The following is a 15,949-nucleotide window of genomic DNA, read 5'->3' on the forward strand; positions in this document are numbered from 1 at the left end:
ACTTAATCTTTGCCTTTACCCACCACTTTTAAAATACCCTTTCTCAATGTGCACACAGAGCATTATTCAATGCTGTGCATAATGTTATAAAACTATTTGGTGTTTTGACACAATGTTCAAAGTCAGAGAAGCAGCTACGAGAAACAGAAGCACCTTAGGAGAGCTAACCCTAAGGGCAAATTTCCAGCAAAGCTGGCAAGCCTAGGGAAAACCCTCTCTCATCTCCCACCCGGAAACTGCCCCATAAGTCTTCATTTCATTTTGTAATACTCTTTGAAATTCCACCAATTAGGGATTTACTCGTATCCATTTCTAAAAATGTAAAGAGATTTATGAGAGTTAAGGAGATTCTTTACTATTTGGAGTTTGTGTAAATTAACTTAACAGGACTGCTTTTCTCCTACAACTAGCTGAGACCCACAGCACTACTGGAACTGGAAATGCAGACTGAAGGACAGTGAAGCAAGCAACGGTTAGGTATAAACACTTGGGTGGGCATGGCCAGCGTGGAAACCTCGAAGTACGGTGGCAGCACACTGCAGCAGGAAGAACATGGGCTCTGAACAGCCCTCAATTTGAATCTCGTTCCACCACTTATCATGTGACCTGAGGCAAGTAACTTAATCTCTTTGCATCTCAATTTGCTCTACTATAAAATAAGAATAATCTTTCCCCATAAGGCTGTCTTATACAAGACAGAGTGGCACAAATGCCTCACATGTAACAGATTCTCAAAAAATGCCAGTTTCCGTGTTTTCATTATTGAGGCAAGAACAGAAAGGCACCAAAGAAAAGGAAGAAGGAGACGGAGAATCAAGAGGGTGCCAAAGAGAAACTCTTAAAAATTCCTCCTTTAAAACCAGGTTCAATCAAGAGAATGTAAGAAAACACTTTTGTTTTCTATTCTCCACCGTACTCCTGTTCTTTCTTTGTGACCATATTGTCCCAGGACTGAAAACACATACAGTACTACTAAATGTATAATACTATATTATGACTTGCTTCTATTATATTAAAGATAAAATAGATCTTAGAAGGCAGACTGAGAACCAATCTCCCATTCAGTTCAATACAACAAATATTAATTGACTGCCTTTTATGGGTAAGGTGTGTCGTAGGTGATTGACAAGAGGTGGAGAAGAAGGTAAAGATGAGTAAGAAAAATTCTTGCCTTTAAGGAGTTAGTACTTTTAAGTTTTCTGATTTCAGAGAATTTTATAGCATTCATCTCTGGGAAACTCAATTAGTTCATAAGTTAGGGACTTGTACATGTTCTTTATCATTATGAATAGCATGTTAGGGCATAAGGAAGAGATGCTACAGAAAATGGATTTTTTTTTTTTTAAGATTTTACTTTTACTATTAGTCAAATTTTCATTAATTGTTGAATTTTTAATACAAAAAAATTACCTGCCAAAATTTCGGTGTTTCGTGCAGCTATTGTTTTAACTTTTATTATTCCTGATTCAGCAGCCTGCAAGAATAAAAATAATTAGAACATAAAACTTACTATCAACATGAATTACCTAGGGAAAAAAAATCACATATGATAGATAAAATCTCAAGCATGGAGTCAGTCTCTATTATCTTTTTTATTTTCAAAACTTCACATACTAAAGCCTAGTAGTGACAAAGACATTAAATGTAATAAAATATGATTAATTTGATTATTTACATGCAATCTCTGCACTACAACACATTGCCTTAAGGTGCATCTCGACTACCCTAATCTCTCACGAACTTAAATATTCAGAAAATAAAAAATAATAAACAAAAACAAAGGCTAATGAAAAAAATTAGGTTTCTCTTCCTCATTTCACACCTCCCTCCCCACCATAAAAAAATTGCAAAACACTGAAAAATCAAGTCAAGTCATATATATATAGTCATATATTGGAAGTCATATAACATTTTACACAATGCCATAGAACTGTGCTGTCCTATACGGTGGCCATGGGCTACACGTGGCTGTTTAGCACTTGATATGTAGCTAGTCTGAACTGAGCTGTGCTCTGAGTATAACATACACACTAGATTTTGAAGACTTAGTAAGAAAAAAAGAACGTAAACTATCCCCTAAATATTTATATTGATTAAATGTTGAAATGATAATATTTTGAATATATTGATTTAAATAACGTATACTATTAAAATTAAATGCTTCTGTTTCTTTTCACTCTTTTAATGCAATTTAAAATTACATATATGGATTGCATTTGTGGCCCACATTATATCTCTATTGGATAGTGTTGACATATAATATTGATATATAACTTCCATCAGAGAAACTCAGAACATTTTTACTATCAAGAAACATGCCTATTTTATACTTATACTGATCTCCACACCTCCAAAAATAATACATGAAATACTCATAAGTTAGGGCCGGCCCCGTGGCTTAGCGGTTAAGTGCGCGCGCTCCACTGCTGGCAGCCCAGGTTCGGATCCCGGGCGCACATCGTCGCACCGCTTCTCCGGCCATGCTGAGGCCACCTCCCACATACAGCAACTAGAAGGATGTACAGCTATGACATACAACTATCTACGGGGGCTTTGGGGGAAAAAATAAATAAATAAAAATTATAAAAAAAAAAATACTCATAAGTTATATGTCCAAGTTTTCCCATTAATTGGCTTGTTACTTGTTCATTTATCTTGTTATCTCTTACCGCTTGCTAAGGCACAAGTGGTAGCAGTCTCTAAAGGTTTAAAAATAATTGTGGAAGAACATCAGTGTCCTATGGGTTCTAACTTTGAAGACCAGTGGATTAATGCATAAAATAAATAAAACATTATAGGCTATACTATGTGCAGTAGACTTTCGTCATTTTGTCAGGTTCTGAGCATGCGAAGCCCTTACCTGTGTTTGGAGAATTCCCAACTTCATGAGTTCTGATGCAAGATAGAGCCTATCTTCCACTATTAAAAACTGAAAATGCCAGATACTTGCTTTCCCACACGCCCTGGCAGCCTACACTTACCCAGTGAGACACACCGACCAGGGATTCTGAATATGGAGGCTAGTGGCACAGAAAAGCAGAGACAACAGAGAATTCTTTTTTTTTTTTTCTGAGGAAGATCGGCCCTGAGCTAACATCTGCCAATCCTCCTCTTTTTGCTGAGGAAGACTGGCCCTGGGCTAACATCCGTGCCCATCTTCCTCTACTTTATATGAGACGCTGCCACAGCATGGCTCGACAAGTGGTGCGGCGGTGCGCACCAGGGATCTGAACCGGGAAACCCCGGGCCGCAGCAGCAGAGCGCGCGCACCGAACCGCTTGCGCCACTGGGCTAGCCCCCAGAGAATTCTTTCTGATGACAGCAATAGTGGAGGCAACATCTAGTTTCCAAGGGTATGACGGCAGCAGAACCAGCGGTGGCATGGAGCGGCCAGCACAACTAGTAGTGCAATCCGAGGCATCTCGTCACTGTTCAGCAGACACAGCAGTAATGGTCTCACTGGCAGGATTTTTGCTGTGGTTGTAGCTGTTTGGCCTCCCTTTGTTCCTGTACCTTTTCTAAGGCTGGCTCCATCCAGCCTTCTACCGATTTTGTGAGCCATTCAATAATCTATCAGTAAACTTCATTTCCGCTTAAATCGGCCAGAGTTAGCTTTTATTGCTCACAACTAAGAAGCCTAATGGATATACCAGGACTTAACTTCCACAACTTTAAGAAACGGAAATGTCCCAAATTAAATGAACATGGCTACCAGCAGAAAAATATAGTCAAAATAAATTACTTCAAGGAAAGTTGAGTGATTTTTCTGATCATTCAGGAGAGTGCATAATAGAAACACCAGACACTTAAAAAAAAATCCTGATGCCCAGGTTGCAATCCATTCCAATTAAATCAGAATGACAGCCAGTGGAAGCCAGGCATCAGTATTTTTAAAAATCTTCAAGCGATTCCAATATGCAGCAAAAATTTAAGAGGCTACTGCAATAATATAAGCAAGAGATGACGGTGGATAGGCCCAAGGTGATAGTCATTGAGATGGTGAGAAGTGGTCAGATTGTGGATATACTTTGAAGATGTACAAACCATAGCAAATTTATTACTGTAAAAATTAAAGAACACAGAAATTATTATGTATATTTTGTTATACTTGCACACACCCCATCTCAAACTCTCTTGGGTAAATTTCTTACTGGGCCAGTTGAAATTAATCTGTGGTCACTGAGATTTCTTCCACCACCATTTTCAAACATTCAACCTCCCACCCTCTTCACTACAGCCCTGTGTACCCTGCACATTCAGTATTTCATTCTGTTTCAGTATCACCAGAGACTGATCAAACTGAATCATCATAAAAACAAACATAATTTGTCCTGACTCTCTGAATTCTAGTCAGTCTGACTTTCTTAACAGTTTCCAAAATCAGTCCCGTAGCATGCTAGATGCCAGATGTCAGCAAAGGATTTCAAATTTGCCAAATTTGCCAGACACTATTTTTGATTTTCTGAGATAAATAAGAGTTGACCCATGTACATGTCGTAAATAAGTTATAAGTAAGTATAAAATATGTTTAACAAATACTTTTACAAATATACACAATAAAGACAAGGAATAATGAGTGTTTTTTTAAAAATAGTTTCAAAGTAGTAAGTGCTTTAAAAGACATATAACCAGGGGCCTGCCCCGTGGTGTAGCTGTTAAGTATGCGCGCTCCGCTGCTGGCGGCCTGGGTTCGGATCCCGGGCGTGCACCAATGCACCGCTTGTCAGGCCATGCTGTGGTGGCGTCCCATATACAGTGGAGGAAGATGGGCACGGATATTAGCCCAGGGCCAGTCTTCCTCAGTAAAAGAGAGGAGGATTGCCATGAATGTTAGCTCAGGGCTGATCTTCCTCTCACACACACACACACACACACACACATACAAAAAGACATATAACCAGTATTTTCAATCCTCAACTCAAGAAATCACCAAAAGGACTGTTTGTTGCCTTAGAAATAATTAGACCTATCTCAAAGTTCCTTATTTTTTACATCCAAGTTTCTACTGTCAAACTTTACTCTCACAGGCACCCTGTGTTGCTGGAAAGTTTCACTATCAAAGTTTATTGACCACACCTGTATATCAGGGTCCCCCTAACCCCTACAGTCTTCCTTCACACCAAGGCCTAGCCTACATCTTCAAGAGTGTCATATTTCAATGGAGGTATTCAGACTCCGACTTCCTTTTATTTATCAAAGATTGTCTGAGTGAAGAAGAGTCATTACCTTCTTGCTTACTCTGATCAGATACTTTGGGTATCTATAGGGGAACAATTGTAACATAGTTATTTTTTCCTGAATTGGCCCTTATGCAAAAAAAAAAAAAAAGTTGCCACTTCTACAGACTTGGATAGGAATGATACAGGTTAAGGTCGGTAGTCTAATATCTCCCTATTCCTAAAGGTAATCTGTTAAATTGGAAAAGAAAGCCAAAAGTCTTAAATACGCTGCATTTAATACTTGTTACTCTTCAAATTAATCTCTCTCAAGAAGTATTTTTTCTCTTTCTCAATATTCTTTGCTTCCCCAAATAGACACACCCACCGAGCAGGGATTTTGAACATGGAGGCTAGTGGCACAGAAAACCAGAGACAGGGGAGAATGCTGACTCCTCTTCCAATACCATCTAGAATATCCTCGGCCTCACTTCTCACTCAGACTCTTCCTGGTCAATCTCATAATTCCATGGTTTCAATTGCTTTCTAAATGCTGAAGACTCCTAAATTATATTCCTGCCCCTTACCTGTCTCCTAAACTATAGGACTTACTAACCTAGATGTTTAAAAGGCATCTTAAATTCAAGATATTCAAAACTGATGTCATCATCTCACACCCCCTCCCCAACGCCCACCTCAGCCCCAGAAAACCCTGTTTCTTCTTCCTATAATCTCTATTTTTCTGGGCCGGCCCCGTGGCTTAGTGGTTAAGTGCGCACGCTCCGCTACTGGCGGCCCGGGTTCGGATCCCAGGCGCGCACCGACACATCGCTTCTCCGGCCATGCTGAGGCCGCGTCCCACATACAGCAACTAGAAGGATGTGCAGCTACGACATACAACTATCTAACTGGGGCTTTGGGGGAAAAAATAAATAAATAAAATTATTAAAAAAAAAATCTCTATTTTTCTGAACAGCAGCAGCATCCATCCAGTCACTGACCCAGACATCTGGAGCTTCTCTCTCATCCCACAAACCTAACCAGCCACAAAGTCTATGCAGTCAACATATCTTGTACTCGTTTTTTTTTTTTTTAATAAAATCCCACTTCTACACCTTAGTTCAAATTTCTCATTATCAATCTAAACTAAGAGATTTCTCTACTTACAATCTTATCCTCCCTCCATCCACTGTCCCAACTTTTCAGTGGTTCCCCAGCACTCAATCCTACTAGTGTTTCTCAAAATTGAGTAGTGTAAGGACATTTTTTAAAAGGAAAAAAAAAAAATCTCATGGACCTACCCAGTCAGTGACAAATTTAAGTATGTATAAATAAAATTAGGAATAAACTCTTTATCTTTATAGCTCTAAAATTATAAAGCCAACAAATTCACAAATTAAATACAAACCCAAATTAACATTAATTTGAAGTGACAAATAATGCTTTGCTGACATTAAACCACTGCTAATCCCATGAAGACAGCGGGAGACTCATGGTGCAGGCTCTCCTGAGTTGGGCACTCTTACATCACCATAAGCAGCACCAGAAATCATTTCTTCCAGCACTTTTTTCTATAGCAACTATAGAAAAGCCTTTCCATCTTTGTGGGCTGTCTATGGTTTGTACCTGTAACACTTTATTCCATTCATCTTATTATATGTCTATTTCTATTCTATTCTAGAATGTCTCCATTCTAGCTGTAAGCCCCAGGAGGATAAGAAACCTATTTCATTCATCTCTTCGTATCACTAATGCCTACCACAGTGCCTAGCATACAGCAGCTACACAATAAATGTTTCTAAACAAACAAATGAAAAGTTCTAAATAGAGGGAGAGACGTGACTGCCCACTAATTGAAAAATCCAGAGGAAATCTGATCCAGATTCACAATGCCATCAGAGCTGCAGTGTTCACTTCTCTGTGAATCTCTTCGTTCTGTCCTGTTCCATGGGTAGGTAGGCTGCTTCGAATCTTGGCAACAAAAATAGCTGCAGCCATTCTGCACCTCACAATTTCATATGACGTATCTAGAAGGAGAGAAAGGTCTCTTGAGGAAGAAAGGGGAAACTTTCCTTTTCCAGAATAACTCACTGGCATTACATGACTTGAGCAGAAATGAAGGTGGACGTGGTGGGGGTGGGGAAGGTTTCAACTAGATTCAACTAACCAAGAACTCTGGAGCAAGGAATGAGGTTAATGCATCCAAATCCAACAAGTTGAAAATAAAGGAAGAGTGCAGCCGACCATTAAAGGAAGCAAGAGGGAATGGACAAATGTCCACTACTAGAACTGTGCACAAATTTACCAAAAAAAAAAAAAAAATTTAAATGCTGCTTCCCTTCACCAAAGTTCCTATGTTCTGTTTCTGTTTTTTTAAAAACATATATTTTTCACAACATCTATAAGAGTAGAGCCTCAAAATTAGAACAAAGTTACCACAGGTCCAAATTAATTATTTACAGGACATAGCATGAAACAAGAGCTAAAGAAGAAATGTGAAATTCAAGTTAATGGCAACTTATATAGAATAATGTATTCATGAGACACCAGGAAGGTATGAAGCTGCCTGAAGACTTATGATTTTAGACGTCAGGTAAAATCAAAAGACCTACAGTCAAGTCCATACCTGAGAATACTTAACAGATCTAGAACATTCCCTACAGGACAATATCCTCATAAAACAATTACTACATTGCAACCAATAAGTTTTTCCTGTGTAACGAGCAATTAATCTACAATCCCAAAGCTTTGGAAAATATATACTTACATGGCATCCTATTCAAAACTTCTGAACTAAAAAGGAAACCAAAAAATCTCGGGCTTCTAGGAAACAAAAAATTTTTCTCTAACATATCAAATGAAAGACTGAAACGCAGATTATATGTGGATAGCTAAAAATATATATGTGGTATGCTTATATATATGGTATCCCTTTTCTTTCTTTTTTAAAAATTTAGTCTCCAACAAGTATATAATTAGCACGTCCCAGATATACAAATGTTTTGCACTACAGTGGACAGAAGGATAAACAAGATGCAAAACTGACCCTTAAGGAGTTGTTTAGAAAAGAAAAAAATACTAAAATAACTGTAACAGAAGGTAATATATAAGAGCTATAAGAAAATAACTTATAAAATAAGCTTAAATGAAAGTTAAGAAAGCAGAGCAAAACATATTAGCTTGAAAATCCTGGGCAGGAGCTGCAACTATTTTCGCTCTAGCAACTAGCTAGTACATGGCACACAGTAAGTATTCAAAAATTATTTCACGAACAAATGAATGAGTGAATGAGGAAAGAAATTAGACAACTATCTGTAAAGTTGGTTTATCCGTGCAACAAATGGATAAGCAATACTTAAAGTGGGATTAAATGAAAGTTAGGATTTTAATTTTTAAAAAAAGATGAGAGGAGGTGATTCCAGGCAGCAAAAGAAACCTCAGAAACCATGGCATAGAAGAAGGAAGCAGTAGGGCATATTTGGAGAATAAATGCAGCAACACAGTTCCACTGAAATACAAAGGCAGAAGGAAAAGTTGAAGGTGATGAAGCTAGAAAGGAAGGCTGGGAAGATCAAGGGGATCTTATGCTATGCTAAGGAGTTCTCTAAGTACAGAGAAGCTACTACTGAAGGTTTCTGAGCTGTTTAAGTATATTAATCTGGTGGTAACAAATAGAATGGTTTGTCTTTTGTGCCATTAATGCCTATCAAAGGCCAGGCATAAGATTGAAACCTGGAACTAGAATAATAGCTGAGAAAATAGAAAAAAGGAGAGTTATGTTAGAAATACAGAGCTAGAAGGAACAGCTGACAATGAATAAAGAGAGCTGAAGGAGAGAAGATAGCCAAATAGGACCAAAGTAAGTAACAGTGATAAATACCATTAACAGAACAAGTGAAGTGGGGGAAAAGGACAAGTTTTGAGGAAAATAAGTTCAATTACAAGAAGTTCTGGGGCCAGCCCCGTGGCCAAGTGGTTCAAGTTCCGTGCGTTCCACTTCGGTGGCCCAGGTTCAGGGGTTTGGACGTCAGGCACAGACCTACTCCAGTCGTCAGCCATGCTGTGGCGGCATCCCACATACAAAACAGAGTAAGACTGGCACATTTGTTGGCTCAGGACTGATCCTCTTCAAGCAAAAAAAGAGGAGGATTGGGAAGATATGTTAGTTCAAGGTGAATCTTCCTCACCAAAAAAAAACACCAAGAAGTTCTATCTGAAGTATGTGAAAGATATTCTGGCAGATGTGTCCAACAGACAGCTGGAAACAGGTCAAAGCTCAATAAAGAGAGCAGAGTAAGTGACGTAGAGTTAGGAGTCATCAGCGTCCTGATAAGGCCAGAAGCAATGGGAGTAGATGACAGTGCTAAGGGGATGAGCATGGAGAAAGAAGAGGGCTGAAGACATAACTTGGGATACACTTATATGCAAAGAAAAGGAGAAGGAATACTGAGAGAGAGAGAGGAGAAATACAAGAGTAGAGTGTCACAAAAGTCAAAATGAGAGAATTCCAAGATGGAAAGAATGACGAATAGTAACAAATAATGAAGCAAGGCAGACGAATGGGAACAATGATGAAAACAAGTTAAGCATGTTTTAAAGGCATCTGCAGCATGATATAATGGAAAGAAGGAGAGGAGTTAGAGATGGATGCACATGGATTCACATCCCAGTTCTTCCACTTTCTAGCTTTACGATCTTATGCAAGTGACTGAATCTCTCTAAACTATTGTTTCCTCATCTGTAAAACTGAAATGGCATATTGCAATAGTCATTGGATGCAAAGTTCCAAGCCTAGTGGAAAGACAATATTTTACTCAACCTTGAGTTAACCTCATGAAGACAAAGGCAGTTTCTCATTCATTTTTGCATTTCCTGACACACTTTAGACTTAGGAAACTAATAAATTTCTATTAAATTATAAGAGTAATAGCAAAACCCAATATTTTGTACATGGTTGAAAATAAGCTATACTTATTTAAAAGAAAAAAAGAAAAATAATTCTATTTTTGAAGTATGTCTTCCTTTTTGGTTTATAAGCCAAGAACAATGTCTTTTATTTCTTTCACATCACCAAAATACAGTGCTAAGAAGCTAATAGATTCTTTTTGACTAAAATATGTTTTCACTTTTGCCCTCTACTCATTGTCTACATGAAAATAAAAATACGTTGCTCAAAAACTTAGCAAAAAATAAACTATTACATTTTATACTTTAACAATAAATTTCAGTGGTTCTGGTACTAACTTTCATAAATAAATAAAATATGTTATAGACTAATCAAAAGCTTTTTAAAGAACTCTCATTGTAAAATGCTCTTAGGACAAGGCAATAAGCTAGTAAAATTTTCCTAGAAGTATTAATGAAAAAGTTACTGCTTATATTACTCTTGAAGTTAACGTCTAAAATATTTATCAGAAGAAAATGAATTTAACGAGACCTTAGAAATCTAATGTACCTTTTCTGGCATAAAATCAACAGCAGCATAAAAAGAAAGAGCAGAGTCAAAAACAAAGGTCACTTGCATGTCTATGCAATTATCTAAAATTGCTTTGTATAGGAAAGTAAGTCTTGACCAAAATGACTTATAACTCCTTACCACTCTTGTCATATTGTTCTGACTAGTATTGGCAAGTTTTTTTTGAATAAACTATGAAAACTAATTTATGTCACTATATAAAACATGGATTTATTTTATTATGCTTACGAGGGAAGGACTACAATTGGTTCTATCATGAGCAAATTTCTCTGACCAATGTAAAATAGGTAAAAAACTATAGTTCATTATGAAATACTAAATGAAAACAGCTCCCAATTAAGCATGTAAACATTATCCAGACTCATTCTTCATTGTCATAAGTTCCTGAAAATGAGATCTTCTCTCTACTAGAAGAGCCAACTGACTTGGGCCTCAGTCCCCAAAGAGCTGGTTAAAGGGAGAATCCTGTTATGGTAAGTAGAAGGCATCTCTTTCACCAAGTAACCCTCAGCTAGCTCACGCATAAAAACACTGGACACTGAGGAACTCTACACAGGAACCTTTGCTTTTTTAGGCAAAAATCCCTGCCAACCAACTTCTATCAGGCCTGAACAGGCAAGAGGAAACTTAAAGCACACAGCCTAGGAAGACTATCTGCACTTTATTATTTACACCCTTACTGATTCCACTTTATTAAAAATGAGAAGAAAATCCATCCAAAACCCTAATTCTGACCACCTCAACTCAAATGACTTTCATCCTCTTCTATCACCCACTCCCTGGATTTCATCATCCTCTAGTGCCACAGCACTTGGCAATCTGTAATCCAATATCCCTACTATTGTCCCAATCCCTATCCTTCTAGCTCTCTCACTCCAGCTCCACTGCTCTTTGATTAAACTGGTGCTCCTAGGCCCTTAGCCCTTCTACCTTCTTCCAATCAATCCAAGTTCTGTTGGATTTCCTTCTTTGGGAATCCAATCTAGATCACGCGATCCATCATCATTTCAATCACTTTTCCTGCAAAGACTCCTAAGTGTTCCAAGTCGATTTCTCCTCCACTGCTCCCCTCAAACTTCCTACACATCACTTCTTTCATCACCAGTTAATCCTAGCAATAAGCTTGTTTCTTATCTTACAAAGAAAACGGAGGCCATAGGCCAAACCGTGCACAACTTCCTCTCTCTCCTTTCCCATATACTTAACCTTAGTCTGTCCAGCTGCCTTTCCCTTTAATGCTATTTCCCAAAGTTTCTTCTTTAGCCCTGATATTCTCACTCTATACACTCTTCCTGGAGCATCTTATCCACTCCTGTGGTTTCTACTATCATGTATAAACTGATACTCCTAAATCTGAAATTCTAGACCTCCCTACTGGTCAGTTCCACTTGGATGCCACCCATAAATCTTAAACTTAATATATTCATAACTATTCTTTTTCCCCAAAAACATTTCCTTCTCCTATATTTCTTCTCTTAGTGATCCACCCAGTTTCCCAACCCAGAAACCTGGGAGGCATCACAGATATCTCTCTCTACATTACATAAAATGTCACTATGCCCTGGTAATTTTACCTGTTTAATCTCTTTTTAATCCATACTTGCTCTTTCACTCATGTCTCCCACAATGCAAGTAACCTCCTGTCTACCTCTACTGCTACCTCAATGCAGGTAATCATTACTTTTTAAAATTTGATCTCTTTGCCTCAATCTCAGTCCCCTCTAATTCTTCCCACCATTACTGTTACAGTAATGCTACTAAACACAAAATTGATACTACCACCCCCGCTCCTAAAAAGTTTTAATGGCTCCCAATCACCTTCAGCATGAAATTTATTTTACACGGAATACAAACATGTGCTATTTCCTCTGCCTAGAACGATCCCACCTCCCCTTCTTCTGTTGGCTAGCTTCTACTCATCCTATTAAGACTCAGCTCAAGAATTACAAACTGTCTCTGCCCACGTTTCCAGGCTCAGTTAGATCCCCCTCATCTGTTTCCACAGAGTAGTGCCTGCAAATAGGAAATAACCAAAAAGTGTTTATTCATTAAATACATAAACATAAGGCTTCAGAGGTTACTGCCTCCTAACGCCACTGAATATCAACTATATAGAAGTGATATATAATTATATACAAAGCTTTAAAGTAATTTTTAGAAGAAAAAATTTTTCACACAAATATTCCAGACAAATTAGCTAGTACACTTGTGCTAAAAACAAGTTGCACTGAAGCATGAATATTTATATTTAAGGACTAAGAAAAATAAACATGAAAAAAAGAGGAAGGAATTTATTGCTGTTATTATTTATTGTCTTTATTATAAAATGATAGAATGTAATTATAGCCACTAAAAAAAAAATTTAATATGCAAAGCATAGATTTATAAATGAAAACAAGATGGAGAAAATCCAAAAGTAAGAAGTAGATATCAGTAAATAAGGCACTATCCTTTATGAATACTCTTCTGTTTTTCTAACAGATTTGAAATCTTTAAAAATCCAGCTTAATTAAAAAAACAATTATAGCCAAGTATATAGCCAAAAAAGTAGAAATTACTAAAAACTTAAAATAAAGACTAAATATAAAATATCTCCCTTCATTCTACTTTGTTTAAAAAGTATTGGGGAAGGAGACATTCCTTCCAAAACATATATGCAATTAGCACTGCACTGTATTAAGTTCTTGAGTAGCCTTATAGGTAGTTCAGAATGAGTATTTTCCACAGGTAATACCTGTGAAGATACTGGGAGAGTGTTAACTAGCACACCAGTATACAGATGAAAAAGCTTTTACACTTAGAAAGGGTCTACCAAGCACTCCTCAAAAAATAAAACTAAAACCTTACCAGGTCTTTAAAGAACAAAAGCCAAAATTTGGCATTGCTATTAAATTACCAGGGAAAATATAATTCAACCAAAATATTTCTTGAAAGTCAGGCTCTCTCCTAAAAAATCATCACTATTAGGCTAACTACTTTATTCTTGTTTTAAACTTGTGACACAGTCAAGGTCATTTTTCAATTCCGTCTAATATACCTAAGCATATTAGAAGTGCCATTGGGTTAGGAGTCAAAGTTCTTAAAGTCAACAAATTCTTATAAAGCGTGCACGATACATGAAATTATGTACCAGAGATAATCACACCAGGAATTACTTTTGCCATTATCTCAAAGACTGGGTGCAATTACTAAATATCTCTTTAGCCAATGTTTAAGGAAAAAAAGCTAACGAGCTTTATTGCAAGTTCCTAGATTAGAAATGGACTGAGTTCCAGAACCTCGTAAGTTACCTGTTTGGAACTGTGAATGCATTTTCCAACAGAAATAATGTAATAAATGGCAATTAAATTCTCAAGCTAGCCCACAAAGACCTATAATATAGAGGAATCATAGTTTTTATATGAATTATAAGAACTGGGAACAGTCAGTTCTATAAATTATTGTTAAAATTACAAAATAGGATTTGACATTTTTAAATGAGAGCATTTCTCTTACAATTAGAACAGACTGATTCATTAAAATTCTTTAAAACAGCTTAATTCTTTAAAATTACTTGTTTTAACTTTCAACATGATATAGAGAAAATAATGAAAATCAATATCAAAACATTCTATTGAATATAGGACATAAAACATATCATAATAGTCATCTTTTCCCAAAAAGGCATATCTAGTTTCCATCACTCAGTAACACTTGCTTACTTTATTAAAGACATACTAGACGGAGTTTGTTGAAGACTGAGACCAAAGCACTTACAGAAAAGTTAAGGCTCCTTGGAAGCCTACAGTCCAAACTTTATTGGGTCAGTTCAATTACAGAATAAAAACAAAACATTTAAGTAAGTACGAAACTATTTCAAAATTCCTTGGTGAACTTTTAGGGCAAACAGTAAACAAAATTGCAGGTACCGAACTACGCTAAATAAGAAGAAACAAAATAATTGCTTTTACAAAAATACCGCTGAAATATCTTATTTCAGAAATGAGAAAAGAAATGGAGCAGCATTTTTGAAAAGTTTAAGAGAAATAAAATGGCATCTTAAGAGAAAAAGGCAATACTGACTAAATGTTAAAAAATTTCAATTCAGAAAATACTTGGAGAATTTAATTTGTATATATTATCAAGCCTCTTTAATAACACCCTTTTTGCTCTGACGACTTGCCCACCATAATCTAACAAATCCACCCTTTAACCCTATTTTACATCTGAAAGAAAACCAAAGCTCAAAGAGGTTAAATAAAATGTATAGCTAGCACTTAAATTCGAGTGAATTCCACTCGACTCTAAGCCCAAATTTCCCATCACAGTACTGCTCATAACAAGGCTGAACATGGTTACTGACGGGCTTCAACATTTGTCGTAAGTTAGGCGTCTCTGGATAATGTATTAATCCTTCACGGGACTGACACGGAGTTAAGCTGCATGACCCAGGACAAGAAGGAAAGCTACTTCCGATCCGGTGGTATATCCTATAAACGTGAGGAGCGTAGATTTCACCACAAGGGTGGACACCAGCTCTTAGAAGCAACAAACGTAAGTTTTACAGTTCTGGCTTGGCTCGCCTAGAGTTTGAAAAAAGCCCGAAGAGGCGAGGGTACAATACACCCAGCCGAATTCGCCGAATCGGCTCCCTGCGCGAACTTCTCCCCTAAACCCGGGGACAGGGGAGTGGAGATAATCAGGGCGCCTCAGACCTCTCCAAGGAAACGGTAAAGAGCGCTCGCAAACCCGGGACGAGGCGGGACTGGGGACGCGGCGCAGGGCCGGCTCTGACAGGACAGGCGGCCCCCGCCCCCTCCCGCCGCCGGCCGCGGCTTACCTCCTTGACAGGTGGGAACTTCTTCTTGCATTCCAGGGACAAGGCCCGCAGGTCGCTCTGCATGTTCTCCAGCAGCTTCTTCACCGCCTCGGGGCTGTTGGTGCCGGACATGATCCCCCGAGCTCCGAGCCAATTTCCGAGCGGCGTAAACGAACTCCGGCGCTGGCAGCTCCTCGGGGCGCCGGGAGGCTCCCTCCCGGCGGCGCCGGCCCTGCGGCAGCCGGCCCCTCGGGCTCCGCGGGGGCTCGGCCGGGCCTGGGCTGCGGGCCCGGAGCGAGCCCGAGCGCCCCCCGCAGCCTCCTCGCAACTCCCCGGCTCCTCTCCGCGGCGCCCCCGCAGGCGCTCCGCCCCACCAGGCTCCGCCGGCGCTGCCCGAGGAGCCCACCAGGCGGGCAGGTCCCTCCCGCTGCCGCCGGGCCTGGCCACCCCGGTCGTCACCGGCCAACCTGGCAAGACGCTTCAGCACTGGCCCCCCGGGCAGCCCAGACTCGCCGACGC

General features: G+C 38.7%; 1 protein-coding gene across 7 annotated transcripts in view; it reads right to left on the reverse strand.

Annotated features, from left to right (window-relative positions):
- The window catches only part of MON2 (MON2 regulator of endosome-to-Golgi trafficking), a 101,422-nt gene extending 85,473 nt beyond the window's left edge, over positions 1 to 15,949 (reverse strand). For 4 of the 7 annotated variants that reach the window (XM_004429359.3, XM_004429358.3, XM_087442096.1 and 1 more), the window contains exons 1-2: positions 15,452 to 15,949; positions 1,411 to 1,474 (exon numbers count right to left, since the gene is read on the reverse strand). In XM_004429359.3, coding sequence (XP_004429416.1) covers positions 1,411 to 1,474; positions 15,452 to 15,562 — 175 coding nt within the window. In that variant the 5' untranslated portion in view covers positions 15,563 to 15,949. Of the gene's footprint in view, positions 1 to 1,410; positions 1,475 to 7,006; positions 7,184 to 15,451 lie in introns of all 7 variants that reach the window. The other 3 variants (XM_087442093.1, XM_087442094.1, XM_087442092.1) reach the window with 2 other exon arrangements.

This window comes from Ceratotherium simum, chromosome 17, assembly GCF_057802395.1.
Source record: "Ceratotherium simum simum isolate JZ-2026a chromosome 17, ASM5780239v1, whole genome shotgun sequence".
Classification (NCBI taxonomy): domain Eukaryota; kingdom Metazoa; phylum Chordata; class Mammalia; order Perissodactyla; family Rhinocerotidae; genus Ceratotherium; species Ceratotherium simum.